At 36.1% G+C, this 25,817-nt stretch overlaps 1 protein-coding gene across 5 annotated transcripts in view; it reads right to left on the minus strand.

Annotated features, from left to right (window-relative positions):
* LOC127517122 (membrane-associated guanylate kinase, WW and PDZ domain-containing protein 2-like) overlaps positions 1-25,817 on the minus strand; it is a 105,425-nt gene that overhangs the window by 52,331 nt on the left and 27,277 nt on the right. For all 5 annotated transcript variants that reach the window (XM_051902340.1, XM_051902339.1, XM_051902338.1 and 2 more), the window contains exons 3-5: positions 24,056-24,172; positions 5,351-5,470; positions 1,287-1,460 (exon numbers count right to left, since the gene is read on the minus strand). In XM_051902340.1, coding sequence (XP_051758300.1) covers positions 1,287-1,460; positions 5,351-5,470; positions 24,056-24,172 — 411 coding nt within the window. The remainder of the gene's footprint in view (positions 1-1,286; positions 1,461-5,350; positions 5,471-24,055; positions 24,173-25,817) is intronic.

Raw genomic sequence — 25,817 nt, forward strand, 5'->3', positions numbered from 1 at the left:
CCTCAATCATGCATTTGAACCAGAAAAAAAAAAAAAAAAAAATCAAATATGAAATATGTGGGTTTAATAACACAGGATAATGCTGTGTAATGATGTGACAAGCCTCTGTGATATATTTTGTTTTGTGCCCACACATTCCCCTCAGATCCAAATGTCAGAGAAAGGTGGAATAATAATAAAGGACAAGAAAACCGGAAATAACAAAAGGCACACAGGTTTGTAGGCTTCTCAAGAAGAAAGAGAATATGTTAGAGCTGACATCAGAGAAAGATAACAAAGGCTGAAAAAGCTGGCTGGTATTTTTTGCCTGGTAACTACTCTGCTGTCACTTTGAGCATGGAAAACAAGAGAAAAATTGGGAATTTTTATGTGACAACAATAACAGCCACAGTCAGGCATTTTTGGGCTTGTATGTATTAGCTTGATCTGAATAGTTTTTTAGAATGGTATCGCTTATCAAAATGTCGATTTTTAAAAGCAAAATGACAAAGAAATTTAATATTTTGTGTTTGTATAGCACGTATTGTCAGATTAGAGGATTTGAGTTCATTCTAAAAGGAACACTCCACTTTTTTTGAAAATAGGCTCATTTTCCAACTCCCCTAGAGTTAAACAGTTGAGTTTTACCGTTTTCGAATCCATTCAGCCGATCTCCGGGTCTGGCGGTACCACTTTTAGCATAGTTCATTGAATCTGATTAGAAAATGACCAAAGAGTTTCGATATTTTTCCTTTTTAAAACTTGACTCTTCTGTAGTTACATTGTGTACTAAGACCGACGGAAAATGAAAAGTTGCGATTTTCTAGGCCGATATGGCTAGGAACTATACTCTCATTCCGGCGTAATAATCAAGGAACTTTGCTGACGTACCATGGGTGCAGCAGGCGCAATGATATTATGCATTTAACTACAGAAGAGTCAAGTTTTAAATAGGAAAAATATCGATACTCTTTGGTAATTTTTGAGCGAGATGCTAACGGTCTAATCAGATTCAATGAACTATGCTAAGCTATGCTAAAAGTGGTACCGCCAGACCCGGAGATTGGCTGAATGGATTCGAAAACGGTAAAACTCAACTGTTTAACTCTAGGGGAGTTGGAAAATGAGCCTATTTTCAAAAAAAGTGGAGTGTTCCTTTAAGTATGAAAATTCATTGATTTGTTAGTGTAAGTTATGAACAGTGTCATGTTAACCATCCCAAGACGGTGGACATGTCGACTTGTCTGGAGTGGTTGAATGTGGCATCTATGTATACATATCTATGGATGTGTATGCATTCTTCCTACCTGATAGACCTGAGTCCTCCTCACTGTTGTCGCCCTCCTCGCCAGCCTTCTCCAGGTTGCTGAGGGACTTGCTACGGGTACGGAAGTTTCTCAGCAGGTTGCGGTGCTCCTGATAGGTGATGGGCGGGCTTTCTGGACCGATGTGAACCGGACGAGGGGTTCCGTAGTAATTCCCTAATCCAGGAAATATAAGAAGCTTGTCACTCAGGTCTTCCAGGGACAGTTATTACAGTTATTGCTTAGAAGTTATATTATTCATGAAGCGTTTATTTAGTTTCTTATTTTAGGGTCTACCAGTGTTGGTAGTAATATCCTCTGAACCACCCTGAACAATTTGTTTATATGTCACATTTGGGTGGTCTGAGAGGTGGTCTCCAACTCGTAGATAGTTTTCTGCATCCCCCCGCCACCCCGATTCCTCACTATTGGCTAGTTCCTATCCCAGTCAGGAATATGGGGTGAGTACTCTGGGTTCGGGCCAAATTCCAAGCTCGGAGCCCTCTCCTCAGAGAGCACGCCATACTCTATCTGAAATTTTTGTAAGTGTGAACTTGTGAAACATAATTAAAGGATTTACATACTAGAGATTTATGGCTAGTGGTAAATCCATGGATATGTGGTATTATTTCTTTCAGAGTGAATCAATAGCTTTATTTCAATACAAATAGCTAAAAGGAGCAACAAAATCTTGCAATCAAGGTCACCTTAATAACACATGATAATCCATTATATTCTCTAAAAGCATAAAAACCACCACAAGGATGGAATACTACACAAGAGGAGTGACATATCTTCAGACGGTTCAACAGATTTTGAACCCGTCCTGATCTCCATCTGTTATTGATTAAGTAACTTGCCTTTGCAGTGGTAAGTAAATCATACCTTGCCGCGTCGGCAAGGTGAAAATGGCGTTTATGGCATTTTGTAAATCCAGCTGCATTTTTTATGCTAATTCATTTTATTCGTTTAATCAGGCGAGGTAGGCGATCCTGCCCCTGAGAGCCATAACTCACATGCTAAAGGCACATGTGTCACAGAGCCCACAGTAATGATGCTGAAAGAGGAATGAGCTTCGGATTCCACACTGAACATTGAATTGCGATACATTTGCCATGAAATGCCAATATGGAGTGTATATTATCTGTGTAATGGACAATGAGCTTTTATCTATGGTATAAACTGACATTATGTGGCTCAAAGTAGAAACCTGTAAGCATTTCTGCAATTTACAATAAAAAAAATTATAATACAACTCTGTTCAACTATAAAGACAGACTGAGATAAACTGAAGGGAAATTAAACTTGCTTTTATTATCAGTTTTACTTCCTCATGAGAGATATCACTGTATTTTAGATATGAGTACCATTTTATAAGACCTAAATCAAATTTTACACTAACACTTTATTTTAGGGTCTTTAAACTAGTTGCTTATTAGCATGCATATTACTAGAATATTGGCTATTTATTAGTACTTATTAAGCATATATTAATGCCTTATTCTTCAAGACCTTATTCTACATTCTTAATCCTACCCAATATATAAACTTAACAACTACCTTATTAACTATTAATAAGCAGTAAATTAGGAGTTTATTGAGGGAAAGGTCGTAGTTAATAGTTTATAGGTGTTCCCTATACTAAAGTGTTACCAGTTTTGCTTCTCCAAACATATTAGAAAATATAAAAATATTAAAATACCATTACAATACCATTACAATGTTATCCAAAATAGGACCAATTTAGAAAATTCTGAAATTCTTTCAAAATTCATCATAAATTAGTGATGTCAAATTTAATGCGTTAACGAATGTGATTAATTTTTTTCAGTTTAAGATGTTAAAAACTATTTAACACAATTAACACAGCATTTTTTCTGTCATCCTTTAGCTAGATTTACATTATATGATCATTAAACCATTCAAGCATGACAAGACAAAAGAGAGCGCAGTGTGATACTGCTGTACTCATGCGCACAGAAAGCCGCTTCAGACAGCGTGCCGGTGTTCTGACGAATAATGCTACCTATTAGATTGTGCTATCGACACTATATTTGCATTGTTTTATGGGTAGATTTAGGGTAGAGGTAGGTAAGGATGTTAATAAAGCCTCAAACCACATGAATATGATGTTGGTAGCATTTCCCACCCTGGCATTGTGCTGCTTAAACACCGGCCGCACTTCTCTTTCGTGCTTGAATGGACAGAAACACACAAAATCATGCCAAAATGCCAGCTTTATCGAGTATTCTCATAAGCACAGTATTAAATTAGTTAAATAAAGTCTTAATTGAACACAAAGAGTTGAAAAAAATAGGATGCAGATCCGAGTCATCAAAGAACAAAAGAAAATCACTCACTGCTTTTGACTGAATCACTTTTGTAGCTTTAATGGTAACACTTTAGAATAGGGAACATGTATTCACTATTAACTACGACTTTTCACTCAATAAACTCCTAATTTACTGCTTATTAATAGTTAGTAAGGTAGTTGTTAAGTTTAGGTACTGGGTAGGATTAAGAATGTAGAATAAGGTCATGCAGAATAAGGCATTAATATGTGCTTAATAATTACTAATAAACAGCCGATATTCTAGTAATATGCATGCTAATAAGCAACTAGTTAAAAGACCCTAAAATAAAGTGTTACCGCTTTAATAAAAATTAATAAAAATGAATCTATATTTTAATCTAAATTATGCAGTGAATACTGTAAAGTGTTTGCTAAATGCTTTGATTCTGGATATTTTTTTCTACCTGTTAGATCAAATATATTGAAATATACTGTCTTTATGTTTTTTCTACATTAATTGGGAGATCAAATGTGAAATTATTATAATATAAAAATATATTAAAAACTTTAATGTTGGGTATGATTAATTTGCGATTAATTACAGAAAAATGTGTGATTAATTAGTTTTTTTTTTTTTTTTAATCGATTGACAGCACTAAATAATATAATATAATATAATGAAAGCATTTTCAGACTTTTGGCCCCATGACTTTATATACTCTTGATATCGGCATGACGTCTTTTTTTGCATAGAACACAAAAGACATTATATATTAGAAATTCCTGAACAACAATTTTCCATTAACAACAAAAATCCATTAAAGGCGCTCTATGTAAGAATGACAGCTGGTGGTTGAAATGGGTACTGCAGTCCAAAATCAAAATATTGTTTGCCCCACCCCCTCCTCCTCTGACTGGACGCTCTTGCGGGTTGCCAGTTTGAAGACACGCAACAGGAGCGAGCTCGAATGACATTGGAAGGCGAGGAGACTTACACACTGTAAGATAATTAGTTGATTTATTGATTTATGATGAGTTGATATCACGTTTTAATATGCTCCCATTCATAGAGATTTTTTAGATGGATGCTGAGGCTTTTTAGGTCGGGTAGAATCTGCGATCTCTGACCCAGTTTGTTCGCTGGCTTCCATGGCTGCTATTCGCTGCATTTGTTTTCCGCCAACTGGCAACCCGGGGTGGCGAAATACTATTGGGTAAATTGGCAACGTGCGGTCTTGCACAGACCGAAACAAAAACAGACATTCCGACACGGAACGTAATTTTCAAAGTAAAATAACTGGCTGTAGCAATGGTTTTCAGAGTAATGAGTACGTGAACTCAGCATGTTTAATAAATATCTGCAAACATGGTATTTTTATGCTTTAGTACAGTCAAAAACTTACATAGAGCACCTTTAAGGATAAAAAATGATAATAAAAGGGGTCCATACAACTTGTGTGCTATTTTCAGTCTTCAAAAGCCATAATAACTTTGTGAGAAACAGGATGAATAATAATTTTGGGGTGAACTATTGCTTTAAACTTTGAGCTGTTGGATAGATAAGTATTGCCAACACAACAGTTGTGTTGATGCATGTTGATGTGTGTAAATGGAGCTCTTAGAACTGTGAATCAATAGATCAACACTGGATAAAAAAGCCCCATAGATATGACCTTAAAAAGAACATTTGAAATAATGAAATAATATATTTGCACTGTAACACTTTATATTCTTCATAAATTATTCAGATATGGGGTCATGAATGTGGGCTGACCTTTGAACTTTCCGCTCTCCAACAGCGCCCCCGACTCCTCCAGCGAGAAGAACTCCTCAACGGTCACAAAGTTATAGTCAACTCCCGTGATCTCGCCGTCTCTTGGCTGTCTAGTCGTACCTGCGGGTGACATCGGACAGGAAGTCACACGTTAAATACAGCAAGTCCAAATAAGTTACAGAATTATTGACAGATCGCTGACCCACACAACAGCCTTCAGCTCAATGTGTGTGTATGTGCGCTTCCAGATTAAGATGGCATCTTATCCCCTCTCCATCCAGCCTTGACTGACAAGTTAACAGGGCTACGAACAGCCCAGACCAATTACAGCGATCCAGCCTCGAAAATCTGACACAGCCCTCCCTCTCCCCGCAGGCTTTGAACGGCTCCACACTGACACAACATCAATCACCAATTCTTTATCACTCTCCTACCACACACACACAGATCCTACCTCCTTTCTGCTTCAACATCTCTAATTAAGAGTCTGATAAGCGAAATCCCCCAGTACATCACAACATGAACATTAGTCCCAGCGCTTCACACTGAGGTCCTGCACTCTGCTGTGTGTTTGTTTGTGTGCATATTGATATATTCACCCGCAGCTCTCACAGCCAGAGGCCTACTGGAATGATTAGACCGAATTACAAACCGCCACACCCACCACACGTCAATCACAGCTAGACAAGAGGACACTCGGAGCGAGGAGAGGGAAAAGCAGCGTCTGTCTAATTTAAGGCTGGCCTCAAGGGTGTGTGTGGGAGCATATGTGTGTGTACAAAATTAAGCAATGCCTAATGCACATGCAATGAGTGGATTCTGGGCAGAAATACTGCTGTGACTGCTGTACAATAGAAAAGGTCTGTACATATCACGTGTTACGCATTTGCAAACTGCATGTCGCGATGTTTGCGCAACTGCATGTTCATTTAATAATCAGTAATATACACAATGACTTTATTGACGTTAGCATAGATCATTCTGAAGACAGGCACACTGCTGTGTGTTTAATAGATGTACAATCAAAGTGGCAGGCCACTCGTGGTTTGGACGGTATTGAGCGGGTTTATTCCATGCCAGTGGACACGTAACAAGATGGAGATGGCTAATAGATGTGAGAAAGAAAAGATCAAACAGTGCAGTATACAAATACATGCCAGAAAATAAACCAAACACAATTAAGTGGAAATTTGCTAATAAAAAGTCAACAGATTTGTTCTTTATGGAAGCCTGTTTCTTAAAGGGTTAGTTCACCCATAAATTCTGTCATTAATTACTCACCCTCATGTCGTTCCTAACCCATAAGTCCTTCGTTCATCTTCAGAACACAAATTAAGATATTTTTGATAAAATCCGATGGCTCAGTGAGCCTCTATTGACAGCAAGATAATTAACACTTTCAGATGCCCAGAAAGCTACTAAAGACGCATTTAAAACAGTTCATGTGACTACAGTGGTTCAACCTTAATGTTATGAAGCGACAAGAATACTTTTTGTGCGCCAAAAAAACCCCAAAATGACGACTTTTCAACAATATCTAGTGATGGGTGATCTCAAAACACTGCTTCATGAAGCTTCAAAGCTTTACGAATGTTTTGTTTCGAATCAGTGGTTCAGAGTGTGTATCTAACTGCCAAAGTCATGTGATTTCAGTAAACGAGGCTTCTTTACGTAATAAGGGTTTCGAAATTTCAGTGGTTCACGTGACTTTGGCAGTTTGATACGCGCTCCGAACCACTGATTCGAAACAAAAGATTCGTAAAGCTTCAAAAGCAGTGTTTTGAAATCGGCCATCACTAGATATTGTTAAATAAAGTCGTTATTTTTGTTTTTTTGGCCCACAAAAAGTATTCTCGCCGCTTCATAACATTAAGGTTGAACCACTGTAGTCACATGAACTGTTTTAAATACGTCTTTAGTACCTTTCTGGGCATCTGAAAGTGTTAATTATCTTGCTGTCAATGGAGGCCTCACTGAGCCATTGGATTTTATTGAAAATATCTTAATTTGTGTTCTGAAGATGAACGAAGGTCTTACAGGTGTGGAACGACATGAGGGTGAGTAATTAATGACAGAATTTTCATTTTTGGGTGAACTAACCCTTTAAGAATGAAATTAAATAAAAAGTTAATTATGACCTTATTTCTCCTAATTGCGCTGTTGTATCTCACAATTTCAATTACACTTCTATACTTTTTTATGAGATAAAGTCACATTTACAGCAGTAAATGTGATTTTATCATAAAAAAGTATAGTTACCTTTATTATTTCTACTAATTGAGATATGTTTATATTTCACAAATGTTTCTTCATATCTCAAAATTGTGACAATTTTTCCCTTTTTGTGCCTTTATATCTCAAAACTGCATTTTTATATCTCACAATTTCAACTATTTTTCACAACTGGACCTTTATATTTCACAATTGTATCTTTACATCTCAGAATTAGGACTTTTTCACAGTTGCGCCTTTATATCTCACAACTGCATCTTTATATCTCAAAGTTGTGACAGTTTTTCACAATTCTGCATTTATATATCACAATTGTATCTTTATATCTCAAAATTGTGGCTATTTTTCACAGTTGGGCCTTTATATCCCAAAACTACATCTTTATATCTCACAGATGCAACTACTTTTCACAATTGGGCTTTTATACGCACAATTGCATATATTGTTAACAACTGGATCTTTATATCTCACAATTTTATCTTTATATCTCAAAATTGTGGCTATTTTTCACAACTAGGCCTTTATATCTTAAACCTGCATCTTTATTTATCACATTTGCAACTACTTTTCACAACTGGGCCTTTATATCCACAATTATATCTCAAAATTGTAGCTATTTTTCACAATTGTGCATTAATATCTCACAATTGTATATTTACAGTCAAACCAAAATTTATTCAGACAAATTGAATATTTCATTCATTAATACAGTTTATTCACTATAGTTTGAAAAAAAAAATGGTAATAAAATATGACAAGATCTCAGAGTTAAACTGTGCCAGAAAATATTAATCTTAATTATGCCAGATAACACTTAAGCAAAACATGGTCAGGTCAAAGTGTCTGAATAATTTTTGGCCCCAACTTTTTATCAGTTTTACTGGTAGTCCACTGTATGAAGAATTTTTGGGTATAATATGTCACAGTTTACTTTATTTTGCTATCCTCACTTACATAAATGAACTATACTGTCCTGCGCCCACTAGTAAAACATATAAAAATTATATCTAATGTCTGAATAATTTTTGGTTTGACTGTATATCTTAAAATTGTGGCTATTAATTGAGCGTTTATATCTCAAAACTGCATCTTTATATCTCACATTTGCATCTACTTTTCACAACTGGGCCTTTATATCCACAATTGTATCTTATATAAGTTTTAGCTATTTTTCACAATTGTGCATTTATATCTTACAATTGCAATTTCATTTCAAAACTGTGACTTTGTTTCTCATAACTGCAGCTTCACATCTCATAATTTGCATCATTATTTTGTTTAATTGCGACTATAGCTCACAAGAAAAGATAAGGTTTATTTCAAATTTTCTCTCTGTAATATTTTACTTTGAGTCAGAAATGGGAATGAGAGCACAGAAGCATTTTATGTATATATATATATATATATATACACACACACACAGTTAATATTTTCTGCTATATATATATATATATATATATATATATATATATATACAGTTAATATTTTCTGCTATATAAGTACTTATCCAACAACTCTCGCTCTTTGGAGCTTTACTGCATTTTTACTTAATATAGTTGCAGTTTTGTATATGTGAATATAAATATACAGTAGTAATGGGATGGCAATGTGGAGTTACAAATATAGTCAGTGACATACGAAAAAAAAAAATCGAAATAGACTTGTGAGGTAAACAACAGCTTGCTACTATTACAAATATGCTAAAATTGCAAACCTAAAATATTCTTCTACAAATCCTCTATTATTTTGAAAGTCTACAAATATCAGCAAAATCCCAGAGGCTCACAGGGATTGCAGTGATACCTCCTCACAGACACTATAGACAAGCTCAGTGTGAATAATTCTCTCAGAGCTCCAGCTAAGTGATTGAAAAACACATCAGAGACATCGAGAACACATTAAGACTCTCACCCTCCATGAATTAATGATGGGCTCGTTAATTGATTGCCAGGTGATTCTGACCCTTTGTGTCATAATGGTGACCTTCTATAAATAACCTCACGGTGACCTCAGAAAACCCAAGGTCCTTCTTATGACAGATTGAGACCTACAGCAAGAGTGACACTTCAGTTCACACTCAAACAAACACGCAGTCAGCAGAAGTCTTCCTTCAACACGAGTACAGGGGTATTCAGCAGGGCGTACTGATGCATCTTATTTCCACTTTGGTGAAGGACCACAAATTATGCTCAAGGCACACACAAAGCAAATTAATGACAAACACATGATGCCAAAGGGAAAATGATATAACTTGAATCAATCTTTCATGCATCGGTTTAGCAGCACTAAAAGTCATTTTTACTTTTCAAAATGCAATCAAACCAGCTGATTTTGAAAGTTCATTGTACGTCATACAAAAGTAGAGTAATCTGTGCAGTGTGCAATCTATTCTCTAAAGAGACCCCCTCTGTACTTACCCATTATAAAAGCCATTTAATTTGATTCTATTGCATGAATAATTGATAAACGGCCGACCGTTTCTTAATTCCTTTAAGCGGTTTAATCCTTTATGTCCTGCGCTCCTCTTTAGCAGTGGACCATGTGAACTCTCTCTCAGCCGCTGCCCCAGTCGATCTCTATTGTTCAGTGGCTCTGGTTTAATTGAACAGCAGCTATATTTGTTTTATTCGAATGTGCCCTCATTTGAAATCGATACAAAATTCTAAATATCTCAAAATACTCCTAAAAACAATGTAGTCTGTGGTAGATGGAATCTGATAGACATATAGTGAGAATGAATTTACTATGCTAAAAAAATATTAAAACCTGCTTGTATGCATACTGTTGACCTCTTTAAACTTGAAATGAGGCATGATGGGATAAACAGCATTAAACAATCCAATCAAGCTGGAAAAATACAATCAAAAAGAGAATTAAATTCAAAATGAAATATAAATATAAAACTAAAATGTTTGCTGGGGATTTAAGTATTCCACTATGTAGACTGTATTTTGAAAGTATTATCGCGACATATTCTTTGCACACTGTCCTCCTCCTGCCTAAAGCTATATGAGACAGACATTATGTAATAATGGCCTGGTACAGTCATATACTCTCTAATACAGTCATTATACTGCAGTCATTTGACTTAGTGAGCTGCTTTGCTGTCTACAGCCTTATAAAGGTGCCGTCACGTTTACTGTTGTTCAGCGAATTTTCACAGGTAAAAGTCAATCATTTCAATAGGAATCCATGCAATCAGGAATTTCTCATGAGCAGTGTTGGGGGTAACACATTACAAAGCAAGTTATGTAATCAGATTACTTTTTTTCAAATAACTAGTAAAGTAACTCATTACTTTTAAATTTACAACAAAATATCTGTGTTACTTTTTCAAATAAGTAACGCAAGTTAGTTTGCTTTCCCAGTCACTGACTGGCATATCTCCATGTTGAGAGGAATCAGGAGTAAGTGCAGAGGCGTTGTGGACGCTTTGTAAACATGATACTAATAAGCATGATAGTTGGTTATTACCATGATGGTTATTGTAGTTCTAGACTAAATGTGAGCATGCATTTACTCATCTCATCACAGATTCAGTATTCCTCAACATTGTAAAACCGAATAAGTTGGCAAAAATCAAAAAATTGAGGCAATCAGTTGCCTCAAGATTTTTAAGTTAAGACATTCAAAGTTTAAGTAAACAGAGCTGGCAGATTTTTATTTTGTGCTCATACATTTTAATTATTCTTAACTTGAAATGTTTGAGTACACTAATTCATAGATTTAACGTAAAATTATCATGCACTGTAAAAAGTAATATGATATATCTACTCCATTAAATTTTGGCAATAGATTACAAGCAGTATTCAACAAATAGAATTGAGTTAGAATTAATCAAATTAATTCCTTAAATGTCAACCATTTAAAAGGAGAAAGATTTAAGTAAAATTTAAACAAAAATATCTGAATAACAGACAGACGTCAAAGATGAATTAAGAACTCTTTATTTTTTATTGCCAACATTGAAGACACCTGATGATAACAAGTAGAATCACTGAAGGAAAGAGAAACACAAGAATTAACAGAGGTTTAGATGTTGATGTTGATTTTATTGAAAATGTTTGGTCACCATTATGATGATCGGTGTTTCATTTAGTTGGGCAGTTTGACTCTTTGCTTTTTATGTCAGTTTGTGGTTCTTGTAAAGTTGTTTGCTAATTTTACCCATTTTAAATGGCTGATTTTTAAGGAATTAATTTGGAACTAAATTCTTATGTTGAATTTAATTAATAATATTGCTTGTAATCTGTTGCCACAATTTTATTGAGTAGAGAGAGCGTATTACTTTTTACAGTGTGTAACCTCAACGTAAACATTTTATTAGCCAGCTATAACAAGCTAATTCAAAAAATGCTAACTTGCTAACACATTAACAATTGCATGGTATCCACCTTATTCCTGACTAGGCTACTGCGTTTCGAATTATGGGTTGCACTTCCAGTTTGGGGAACTTCCATTTAAAAAGACTGAAATGAATCGTTTCAAATCATAAGGTTGCCCTTAAATAAAGCTTATCCGTCAGTTTGACTGAATGAGCTGTCAATTTTTCTTTCATGTTTTATTTTCAGACATCATGAGAATAATGTAAGGCTTGGTATTTTAACGTAACATGTTATAACAAGAATATCTATGGCAAGAGCTCTTTTCAGTCGCTGCTTTCTATCCTTGTGATTAATTTCTTTTGTCCCTTTGCATACCGCTGTAATAGTATGAAGAAGGACAACATATACTGCACATTTGTGGTCTGTTCTCCTGATATAATTTACGATATATCCCATTAATAATTCACTGGAATGCACGAAGAATCTCTCGTTTTTCTCCTCAAAGCCTCACGTCTCTTTCCAGGTTTGTTTTCACAGGTAAATACAATTTATTATTTGTAAAAATGATGGAAATCACTTTGAAATAGTATCACGCAATGCTGAAGTTCATGAACATTTTTTTATTAAGGCAACATATATTATATAATACAGATATATATCACTATAGTTGTATTTAACCCGTCCGTTATGGCCTGTTGATGTTTTTACTCTATTAAACGTCCTTTTAATGTTTGTTGGTTGAAGGGTGAGTAGAATAATGTCATCTCATTGTACCCCGTTTTTAAAAAAAACGTATAATTTCGTTCATAGAGCGAGTCCTTCACTGGCTGTTTACAGCTTAACGGAAGTTACACCCATAATTCGCGCAAAGCGTCATGGGGCGTGGGAATAAGGTGGATAGCATTTGCTGAATGAGTACAGCAATATAAAGCATTTAACATACTTGCTCTCAAACCAAGCCGCATGCACCACTTCTCACCATGATGGTAACTCTCCAAAAACCAACATGAACAGAAACTCTTCTAAATTAGCATAACAAAACATATATCACTACTAAATCTCCCACTTAACATTAATATTGCACAAAAAAAAAAAATTATATAACACCTTATTTCAGCTAAAAGGTTTGTTTGAGCTGCGCCCTCTAATGTACAGGCATGAATTTGCATTACCTTCAGCCTCAGAAAGGGCCTTTATATTTGCCAACAACAGAACTTTTTTTATTAAAAAACAAACAAGCAAGCAAGCCCAGTCCAGATTTGACAGTAACGTTACATTACTTTCCATAAAAAGTAACTGAGTAACACCATCAGTTACCTTTTTTTAGGGTGTAATGCAATCTTATAACGCATTTCTTTTAAAAGTAATGATTTCCACAAACAGATTTCGCATCATGTTCAAGCATCGGGGTCACGCAAATTAGCTGCACTGACCAAAAAGTGCAGAAATTTCGCTAATGTGAAGGCACCTAATAGAAATAGAACCTAAAAAGTGACCAATTTAGAACACTCTACATAGGTTGCAACTCATAGCATCGCAACTGATTTTTAAATAGTTTGATATTACCATGTTGCTAAGTTAACAAAGTGTGATTCTATTCAGCATAAAAATACTTCGCACACAAATATTGGGAAACAGTACATATTGAATTAGATGAAAATATTTTTAATACCTTTTTGTACTGAATGAATAATATTTAGGCAGCGGCTATTTAAAAGAAGCTATATGCTATTTACATTGAGTGTAAATAGTGGCGGATACCATGTGCATGTGTGTAAACTGATACAAATAGCATCATATTTACACTAAGTGCAAATAGTGATAGATGATATTCATACAAAGTGTAAATAGAAATGATATGCTGTTTGTACCAAGGGTAAATTATCCAAGCAGTGGTGGACAGAGTTAGTGAAAATAGCCTTCGGGTGGCATAGATAAATAGACACTGCCTTTATAATATTCTGGGATTGGATTCTCTGTAAAGAATACATGCATTAATTTGCCTTTGAATTTTGGCAAGAAGACAGTGAGTGACAAACACAATTCAGAGGCTAAAATATGACAAAACAAATATGCTCACCATAATATAACATACATTACTTAGTAAAAACAACATAAGGATTTAACATTTTTCATTTTTGTCAGCAGATTCAAGGTCAGGCTTTGACTCTGGCTATTTGCATTGATTTATTTATTTCATTTTTGACCTTAGATCAAGGCGTGATGGTTTATGCATTCACGCCGCCCCAATCACTGTCAACATTACTGCTGCATATATTGGACAGGTAAAGTATGACTACCAAGCTGGAGGCATCCAGACTGTTTACTCTGCTATTTTCCATCTCTGTCAGATGAAACTAGAGCTCCCAGCCGGAGGCCTCGGCAGGCCTTCCTGTCTACTCTGCTTAGCCAAACTAAAGCCCCTTCAGGGTCAGGCAGAGTGATCTACACAGCTATTCTACATCGTGTGAAAAAAAGAAGCAAATTCTGTCATTGTTTACTTGCCATTATGTCGTTCCAAACCTGTATGACTTTCTTTCTTAAGTGAAGAAGCATTTTTTCATACAATGAAAGGGAATGGATAGGGACAAGGGACAACCATCACTCACTTTCATTTTATGGAAGAGAGCAGCTTGGACACTCTGCTAGATAGCAGGAATAATAAGAAAACATTTGGCTCATGAGTCTGAACAATGCATTTGAGATCAGTAGAGCTGATAGAGCTGTTCTCGGAGTACATGAAACATATAAAAGCCAGAACGGTAACAAGCAAGAGAGTGAAAAGCTGTGATATGAAAAGAAACTGCTGACAAAATGAAAATGTGCTTATAAATTTATACTACACCTGGCAGAACTGCATTACAATAGCTCTGCTATTATTACTAACAGTACACCTATATTATTGTCATTATATTCACTGTATCACTGTGAATGAAAGATTATCATCAAAAAAACTATATTTTGCATTGAAGTGAGAATAATATTTATTTAGTCATTTGTTTTGAGAGTTAAATCTGTATCATTAAATGATGCATTAAGATTGCTGTGTGTTATTTTTGCAGCGCTACCCTTACAAAAAAAAGGAAGTTTATTCAAGTGTGCTATCAGAATACTTCTTTTGAACTAAAAAAAGAAAGTATACTTTCAGTCTATTTTTATGTACTTCTCAGAAATACACTTTATGTACTTCTCAGAAATATACTTAGGGTTAGGGTTAGAGTAAAATTACACTTAAGTATACTTCAGTGTAATTCATACTGAAAAAGTCTAAGTATATTTGGCCTATACTTGTACTCATGTTTTCACTGTTATACGGTAGGGGGCGCTATTACCCATCTGCTGATATAGCACAAAATCTCCGGATCAAAACACAGGTGAAGAAGAAACAGAAATAAGTGATAGAAGGATTGCTTACACACATATAAACTAACACAATCATCAAACAATAAACGGCATATAAATCAAAATTGCCTAATATTGTGTTGATGGAATTTACATCTATGTTTTGATTATCATTCTGAATCCAATCCGGACGTCTTTTTCTCAGCTTTTTGTTCAAAACGTTGCTTTTTTTTTTTTTAATTAATTGATTTTTTTAATGAAACATACCCACGTTCAAGTGAAAAAAAATTAAGAATGCTGGCACTGGCTGGCAACTAAGGTACAGTTAAAGATATTTAAGTATAAAAATGAATAGGAACATAGCAGTATACTTAGGCCCAGTTTCACAGACAGGGCTTAGACTAAGCCAGGATTAGGCTTAGTTCAATTAGGGCATTTAAGTAACTTTTATAGACATCCCCTAGAAAAACAAAAAACATTACTGGTGTGTATCAAGAGACAAAACATTTTAAAATATGTCAGTTGAAGTTTCTTTCAGTTAAAAAAGCTCAAACATGCATTTTAGTCTAGGACTTAAGCCTTGTCTGTGAAACCGGGGGTTAAAGTGCAAAAATAAAATGGTAAACTATAAGTATGATGTTAAATTAAAGAAAACTTACAAGTATACTTGCAGTTTAAAACTACTAAACTAGAACGAAAAAAAAATGTGCTACAAGTATTAACTTCTAAACTATCAGTATACAAGCTGACTTGTAGTATAGTTGCAGCACAAGCGAAAAATGTAGTTGTAAATCAAACGGCTACCCTATCAAATGGCTAAACTGCTGAAATCACGTGACTTTGGCGCTCCGAGTCACTGATTTGATTCGTAAAGCTCCGAAGCAGTGTTTTGAATTTAGCCCATCACTATATTGTTGAAAAGTCGTTTTTGTTTTGTTTTTTTGGCGCACAAAAAGTATTGTCGTCGCTTTATAATATTAAGGTAGAACCACTGAACTCAAATGAACTGTTTTAAATGTGTTTTTAGTACCTTTATGGATCTTGAGATTTACAATGGCATTGCTGTCTATAAAGGCCTCACTGAGCCATCGGATTTAATCAAAAGATCTTAATTTGTGTTCTGAAGATGAACGAAGGTCTTACGGATGTAGAACGACATGAGGGTGAGTAATAAATGACATTATTTTCACTTTTGGGTGAACTAACCCTTTAAGTATATTTATTTTTTGTAAGGGTACTGAAACTTGCCATTATTTTTTCATTAGTGGTGCAGAAATTACACACTTTCCCTTTAAAGAAGGTGAATGACTGGAGTGCTGTTTTCATTTCACCCACAGAGAAAAGATTGTTCGTTATTAATTTGTTTCACCTTTTATTTTGTAATTGGTGTGAATAGGCCTTTCAATAAAAGACTGATGATAATGCTGATAATAATAATGAAGCTGGTCTTGAAAAAATCTGTGGCACTTTTTACAACAAAAGTAATGTTATGTGTTAGTTTGCATTTAAGTAATGATGAAACATAATAATATGTGATTTTTAGGAGTAACACGATTTTTTTAAAAAAAAAGTTATTTAACTCTGGTGATTGCAAAGCAGAAATCATTGTTATGGGCAAGTTGTGTTTACAGTTTTTTGAACATGCATTAGTAATTGTATGATGCCTCACCAAATTCAGTGACACTTTAGACAGTATAAGAATGAGAAAACACATAGAAAAATAAATAGGACAAATCTGGCAAGTGACCAAAAAAAAATAAAATAAAATAGGTACCAAGAAGTGTTATCAAGATGGCCGCCAAGTGGACTGCCTTAATTAAAGGTGGAGTAAGTAAATTTTCAAAAACACTGTTTGGAAGTTAGTCGGGCCGACACCAACAACAAATGTGAAACCAATCAGCATTAGGGGGCGTATGACGGTTGAGGAGACAGAATGAGCAAGCGGGAGATTTGAAGAAAAACTGCAGGAAGAGAGATGGGACACAATACAAAAGAGCTCAAAAGAATATCACTGGAATGAAGGTTTATGACTGGGCAAGCGCTTTAGGACCCGCGTTTATATTAGAAAAGCTTTCCAGTGCTGGAGAGAGCTAAGCGGGAAGGCCTGAAAACAGACGCGGAGGCTGCTTTGATTCCGCTTCACACGTGAGTAACACTGGGTTTTGATTGTCTGGAGCTGCTGTGCTGTTGGCGACTAACAATGAACCCTTTGTATTTACTCTTGTGTACTGTGTGTTCATTTTTTGTGCTTCCTTGTTGTTCGTTCATCAACTGCGCTTTATTTTTTGTGAAGCATTTTGTTACACGTCGGCTGTGATAAACACACATTGCGTATGTAACAGTGGCCAACCAGTGAGAGTTGTGCAGGTAAACCACTGCGCACTAATGACCACTAAAGAATGTGGTGTTTAGCATCACAGCAATCGAGCTGGGGTTCGAGACAGTTGAGTTTTGGAGGTGAGTAATGAAGAGAGGGGTGGGTTTGTTTGGGTTGATTTCAAATGTCAACAATGTCCAACAGTGTTTCTGAAAATCTACTTATCCCACCTTTAAGGGACTTTGATAACTGCACGCAGTGGACAGACGTTATGGTCAGTTTCCTCTGACCAAATCCATGTCCTTTAAAGCTTTGACTGCCTTGTGATGATTATTCATAATCTGAACTCCATTCACTATCGTAATAGAATCTGCTTTTTCAAATGTAATCTGTCAGTCTGGCAAATTAAGCTGTGAAATCAGTCTTATTGTGATGATCAGACACTGTATCTTGAATATATCATCAAAAAGGGCTAAATGTAATTTCTCGAATGATCATTTTGCCCAAATATTGCATGATATTAACTGAAGCCTTGTTCAGACATCAAAAAAGATTCCAATCAGATAGACAAATAATTGGATATGGGCTTGTTATGGCTTTGAGTTGTTTGCAAGTTCAAACACAATAGATGATTGAAAATGAAACTGCACAATGGCTAAAATTATCACATATTAAACATCTGTAAATATCTCTGTTTGTAGAAAGCTTGTTCTTTCCAGAACTAACTGTAGAATTTTTAGGTGAGGACAACATTGGGAATTGAAGTAGGGGTCCTTCCTCATTCAGCAGACTGAGACAAAGAGGAAAACTTACCAGAACAGTGTGTTTTGTGTGTTCGCTGTCCTGTGTAAGTATTTGAATAATGAATGTTTGAGGGTGTCCATGTGAGAGCAGCACGTGTGAATCTTGAAGTGTGTTGCTGTTTCCCAAATGAAGCTTATGTGTGTTTTGGAAGAGCCAAAGACAAGCTCAAAGGCATGCCTGCAGTTATTGTTTGTGTGTGTGTGTGTGTGTGTGTGTGTGTGTGTGTGTGTGTGTGTGTGTGTGTGTGTGTGTGTGTGTGTGTCTCAGCAAGCAGAATGGCACACGGCGGGCAGCGTCAAGCTCGGCATGACCTACTTCACTATAAATCAGAGATTACCCCACTCAAGTCTACGCACTGTTTCAAATACACTCCCACACAAGCTCAAACACATGTGCAAAGCCATACCATGTGCCATCATGTCCAAACTATGATAACTGACTGAAAACTTTTCAAACAATGTTTGAGGAACAATTAAAGAGAAAAAAAGAGAGCCAATGCTGTGTTAACGCCACCTCGTATTTACCGGAATCTTGAGATGACAACACGTGACGTTATATTCGGAGCTGTTCACTTGCTTTGAATGGGAATTATGCGTTTCTATGGCACCACTATCAATGCCTAAATGAATCTACAAATGGTCAGGCGGTACAGCGGCCATGTGATACATGTGGGAGCTTTCAGAAAACTCCCAGCTTACAAGCTGTAATTACGAGCTCTACGAGGACGTGAACACTTTTTACGAGCCAGAATCTCGTAGTTACAGGAATTACGATATGGCGTGAACGCACCTCAACAACACTAGGAAGTTCCCAAAATGGCCATGAATGTTTTACAATGTAATCATAGTACCTTTGAGGCAAGTCAGTTCACTCTGCGGCCATACTGGTAACACCCCACACTCTCAGAAAGGTACAAAAGTTGTCACTGGGGAGGGACCATTCTAAAAATGTACACCTTTATACCTTATTTAGCCTTAAAAAGTGAATATTAGTACCTTAAAGTTAAATAGTAGTACCTGAGAGTACAGGCAGCTACTTTTTTGAGTAAGGCTACGTTCACACTCTCAGTCCAAATCCGATTATTTGTCAATTCGTTTGGAATCTGATCTAAAAATATTGATGTCCACATTGTGTATAGGAGCTGTTCAGATCCGATTTATGTCCATGCGGCTCTTTTGTTTTCCGGAATATCTGGTTTCTATGCCAATGAAGTTGGTAGGCATATGTCAAAAACAACAACAACAACCGCAACATGGAGGGGTTTGCAATAGAGATGTTGTCTTAAGCCCTGGATATATATTTTTTTACGTGTACGCTAGTGTTACAGTTCGACACGTGCAGTTTTGAGCAATCTCTCTACACGAGTTAAACATCTTTGCAAGAGTTGTACAAATGAGGGTACTTTCTAACCTGTTCACACAACAGTAGAGCTGTTGTGAGACAACGTCTATGTAGGCCTCAATCGTCGTTGTAGCTTGCATGCGTTCCGGTCTGTTTATGCCACATAAACCACGCTAAATCCGATCAGAGCGGTCCGATTGAAACAGTCAAATTTCCAAACAAATTTCCAGAAATGCGATTTGAATAGTATTTCAAACTAAGTATGGATTTTGCTTTAAACGGATTTGTAAAAATCACATTTCATGTGATTTTTTTGCTGTTCACACTGATTGGATTTTAATCGGATATGCACAAAAATCGGATTTGGACTGACAGTCTGAACGTATCCAATGAGACGTACAAGTACAGGAGCTCCTGAGTTAGACTGAATCAAATTCAGTGAAGACTGAAATCTCTGAAACTGTTTATCAAGATTCCGTTTCAACAATATATTTCAAATAAACAATCAAGTTTGACAAGATATTAGAGCTGCACGATTCTGAATAAATTGAGAATAAAAAAGTTAATTGTTGCAGTCTATTTAAAATGTTTAATTAATTTGAGTGAATTATTTTTTTTAAAATAGGGTTGAATGAACGATTCAATGACTCACTCATACTTCACATGTTTCATTACTGGATGAATCAACATTTTTGAACGAATCTCTTAAACTAATTATTTAATGACAAATGCATTTTTTAACAGTCACTTGTTACCACATAGTGGCATGACAATGCAATCGATACAATTGTTATTTGAAGCGCCTAGTTACTTTCAAAAGGTGATTTGCTCTATTTTGATCGCTACCGTAGACATCAGTGTTTATATCCATACTATAAACTTTTATCCCAGCACTTCTGTGATCATTTGGATTTTTGTTATGAATAAACCAGAAATATTGACACTGTGAAGCTGTTTCATATAGTACCTATACTGCTCTCTCTGGGTCATGGGCAGTGTGAATGCAGATTTGAATTAGATTGTGATTTTATCAAAGGTTTAATAGGTACAGGCGAATCATTGTCATTTAGGAATATGATCGTTATTATCGAGATCGCAACCTTTCAACAGTTAATTGTGCAGCGTTACAAGATTTATATAAAATTGTTTTGCTTCTTTAGCTCAAATCACACTATAAACCATTTTAGGGTTATCTAGATTTTTAAGGTTACCTAGTGCATTATAGAATAAACAAACTCAATAAAAAAGGTGATTGGCTCTTTTAACTAAAAGGTGGGACTTATACCTATAATTTCTCCCATTTATTTGCAACACAATCTCATGGCAATTCATAACTATTTTGACTTTGCCAAATTGGTGGCTAATTCGTATGAATTTGTAGAATTTCGTTCATATGTTTCCATACAATCTACATATAGTCAAGTGACTGTTAGCTTTATGGGTGAGGTTAGGAGTGGACTTCCATGCTTTTTTTTTTTTTTTTTAAATGTTGTACATTTTCATAAGATTCATGCCAAACAAATTCATGCAAAATCATCATCTCATTATATCTTGTGAGATCGTGTTGTTATTTCCTATGAGTGGTCTATTTCCCCCTCCTTGTACCATCTCTGATAATCATTCCACTATAAAAACTAGCAGAACTTCATCTACTTAACAAAAGCTTATGATTTTGATGGAGGTTAATCCAAATCTTATCACTGCACAAAGATTAAAATGGGAAAGAAATTACTCAAAATATAATTAGGATTTTAAAGCTCAGGATAAAGGGCACAGAAAAATGAAAGCAACAGGGAGTTGAGCGGAAAAGAGGGTGTGAAAGAGAGACGACTGATAGAAAAGAGCGTGAAAAGCAAAGTGAAAAGCATGGAAATGTTTTGAGGCCATATTCAACAGTTCTCTCCCACAGAGCATGGAGATATGCTTCACTTTTATTCAAAATAATCACTGCCCATATTAAAGGATTATATAAAGTATAAAAACTGTATAAGATTCTTCAAACATTTCTTGGCATTCCGCAGGAAAAATAACACCATGTTTGGTTTGGAATGACATGAGAGTTTCATGTAAATAATGACAGAAAATTCATTTTTGCCATAACTATTGCATTGATAACAATCTTTCACATTCCCCCTTCTCTGTCTCTCTTTCATTATCTCGCATCCTTCCTTTCTTGTCGCAGTGAAACCAGTTGGAGCTGTCAACATCTGCTTTCTATTAAATGGATCACACGCCAATTAACACTTCATCAGAAAAACTGCAGTACCTTGAGCTTGATCAGCCTGCATGCAAGATGTTAAGTGCTGTTCCATGACATAACAATCTCATTTTCTAGTAGTTTATTAGGTTGTTTAAACTTATGTGCATGTGTGTTTAACCATGAAAAATCACATATAAAATCTCTGACAGCAATGAAGTTAAAGGGAGACTTTTTTTTCATTAATTTTATCTTATATACTTACTGTAAATAAATAGTTTCTAGGTGATATATACATAGAGAATATAAGTGGTGTATCATTTGTTTCTATTTTCATTTGTCCTAAGGGCAGCTTAAACAGCTGTGACAAAGCTGAAACCTACATGCACTATCAAAACATTGCTGTTTGTTTGCGCATTTAAATACAGCAACAGCTCAACCAATAATGTGAGTTTGGGGTGGAGCTATGTGTTTGTCTGACCAATGACAAAAGTGGGGGAGTGTTTGGGAAACCTGTTTGGAAAACAGTAACTTTTTAAATTCTCTTTGTGACAACAGTGACATTTAAAGGTGCAGTAGGAGATCTGGAAAATGTTAATGTTAGCCTGCTAGCATTGAAAGCATACAACCTGCAAATCGCCGTCCAAAGCCACACCTCCTCCAAAACACATAAATGCGCTGCCCTTGGCAAAATCGTCACAAGAGACAGTGTTAAAAAATGCCTCAAAGCACATAACATTACAATAATAATGAAAGTAAACAATTTAGAGAACTTGTACCTGACTGCTGCAGATTAATTTTGGTGTTGATACTGTTGACATAGAGTTCGAGTCTGAGGACATGAACGGCTTCAGTTAGAACCTCACGGGTTGCCATCTCTTAATTACGGTAGTTATGGCTTGAACGCAGGATAAGCTTGTTATTTTGATTCGGTAGGAACTGTAAAAGGTGGCTACTATTTGTTTGCGGTGCTTGTGACTGAGGTCTGTCTTCATAGCATGATAATGTATGATGTCTGCACGAACAGGGTGCAAGAGGTTATGTAAAACCATACGCTGACAGGCAGGTAGAACATATTATTTCATTTGGACTGAATATAAAGATTGGATGAACATTTTATGGTCCTACACCTTCCACAGATGATATATATTTATAAAAAATACATTTAGACTATTTAAAATTCTGTAGAGAATCACCTATTGCACCTTTAAATATAAACAGACATAAAATTAGACCTCCATTCTAGCTAACAAAAACATGTTTTAAAAACATTTTGCTAACATTCTTATTAACCTTTTGAGCGGTACGGTTCCACATATGGGATTTAGAACGTTCAGTGACGTCACATAACTGCCAGATTCAAACTGTGCTTTCGCGCTTTGGCTGGTGCAGAGCTAGAGACAGACGCGCTCAGCGCTTGTCATTTATCACAACTATGCAGTGTTTCAAACCACATAATGTTTATTTTAGGTTTCAGACATTTAAATATACATAAATACTAGTAAAACAATACATTTAGAGTTTGTAAATTACACACTGATGTCTATGGAAGCAGCAATAACAATCAATTAAAATATAATTTGACGAAGTGTTTTATTCATATCAGATACACATAATGTAAGTAACTGTAAAGTTTACTCTGTTCTTCTCCCAGTTCACCGACTCACTTACTTACATGTATTTCAGGAGAAACGGATGAATTTACGTGCTGTAAATCCGACTGACAGGACTTTGCGAACTGCGGCGCATACTAAGATGGCGCCGCCCATCTCGCATTATAGATCAAGATCATTTATAAAGGTTTTTAAACGACAAAACATACTCACTTACCCATATTTGAGAGTTTTTTGTGTTTTTTTTTTTTTTTTTTATTAAAAACATTGTTAGATGAACATCCAGCAAAAAGAAAACATTCCATGAATTATGCGAAAATAATGTTTTTGTGCTAATGTTTTGAGTACATCATTAAAGACCACATAACTTTGTACATTCTATGAATGTTTCTGGAAGAACATTTGTTCATGACTTTAAGAATACCTTGGCAGAATGTTAGCCAAAGTTCTGAGAATGTTCCCTGTTAGATGGAATATAGGTAGTTTAAGCTCTAAAAGAGCAACTTCTGAACAATATTTTTTGGGGGTACTCACAGGGCACGGCTCTCAAGTAGAGGTTTTCTCGGATCACCTGCTGGAGTTGACTGTCCATTGAACCCGGTGTGAAACATTTGCTCAGGTATAACCTTAGATCCTTGCATAGAGTTGAGCCTAAAAGAAGGACAGATGAGAAATTAGAAAGGGAAAGATGGACAAGCAAACAAACAAACTGAGACGTTCCGAATTATTTTACCACATACTGTAAGAATATCCCATTAATTAACATTTACAAACAAGGCAATGTGCTTACCCACCTCAAAATCTGCAATTCAAAAAAACTGAAGAGCTTGCGAAAATAAACACACAGATACATTCTGCCTAGTCCCTGGAGGCAGTATTGATTAACCTTTGTAGATATTAGAGGTGTTTCTAATCAATCAAACGAAGCCAGTTCCACCATCCAACCAGAAAAGAAATGCTACTGAAGACTACAATGAATTCACACTTTTATGGTCAGTATAATGCCGTATCACACTATGTAGAAACACATTCGGGTTATAATGAAAAGTGTGTGCCATACAGAGACGTTCTCCCACAAACACACACAGCCTTGGATTAACGTGAAAAATGTCACACACGCAGTCTTGGCACAGCTGCCCAGTGCTCCACTCAACATGGCTGATCTCTTTATTATATCTGCTGTGGTTTATGGTCTCTGATGACAGGCCACTTGGCTGTTATAGATGAACAGAGTGCCTCTCGAACCCATCAAAATGACAGACCCACCCCCACTCCACCTCTCCTAGTAATAAAACACAGCTCACAGTTCTCATAAAGGAACATAAGCCCTGCAACCACATGAGCACACACACGCACACAGCATATAGGTATGAAATGACCGCTATGGTATTCTGGTCTGCTGCTCTTCTTGAACTCTATCTACTTAATTCAGCCAGATTAATGTTGATTGCATTAGTTAGGAATCTGCACAAAGTATTACATTTCAGTATGTAACTAGTAGCACATTGTTTATGCTAAGAACATGAATGAGGCCACAAATCATACTTTTCTGAGAAATGAGAACGAGAGAATAAATCCAGTGGATTTACATTAAGGGTGGGAGCTCTTTTGACTCTGCGTTTCCCAAAAGCATTGTAAGCCTAAATTGATCCTAGCTCCATTGCCACCAACTTAGGCTTACGATGCTTTTGGGAAACACTGCCCAGAGCATCATAGCAACCACCTAGCAACACCCTAGCAACCACATAGCAATGCTCTAAACCAGGGGTGCCCAACCCTGTTCCTGAAGATCTATCTTCCTGCAGAGTTCAGCTCCAACCCTGCTCAACACACCTGTCTGTAATTATCAAGTGCTCCTGAAGATCGTAATTAGCTGATTCATGTGTGTTTTATCATGGTTGGAGCTAAACTTTGCAGGTAGGTAGATCTCCAGGAACAGGGTTTTGGCACCACTGCTCTAAACTGCACTCAGAACACCTTAGCGACCACATAACAATGATCTGGAAACTCCCCAGAATGTCCCAGTACCATTCCAGAATAGCCAGCAACTACATAGCAACATTAAACATCAACAAAGACTATAGAATAACACAAGATGCGTCACTCCTATTGTTTTGAATGGGAGAAAGTGCAATGCGCAATATGGCGGAATAAGTCCCGCTTTCTAAATAAGAGCCAATCACCGATTAGTAAAGTCATCGCGTCACTGCAGCGGCCGTTAGAAGTTCCGTTTTCTATAGAAACAATCAGACGCGCGCCTCCGAAATAAGGCACAAGAGACGCGCATTTATGACTG

Source organism: Ctenopharyngodon idella, chromosome 8 (genome assembly GCF_019924925.1).
Source record: "Ctenopharyngodon idella isolate HZGC_01 chromosome 8, HZGC01, whole genome shotgun sequence".
Classification (NCBI taxonomy): domain Eukaryota; kingdom Metazoa; phylum Chordata; class Actinopteri; order Cypriniformes; family Xenocyprididae; genus Ctenopharyngodon; species Ctenopharyngodon idella.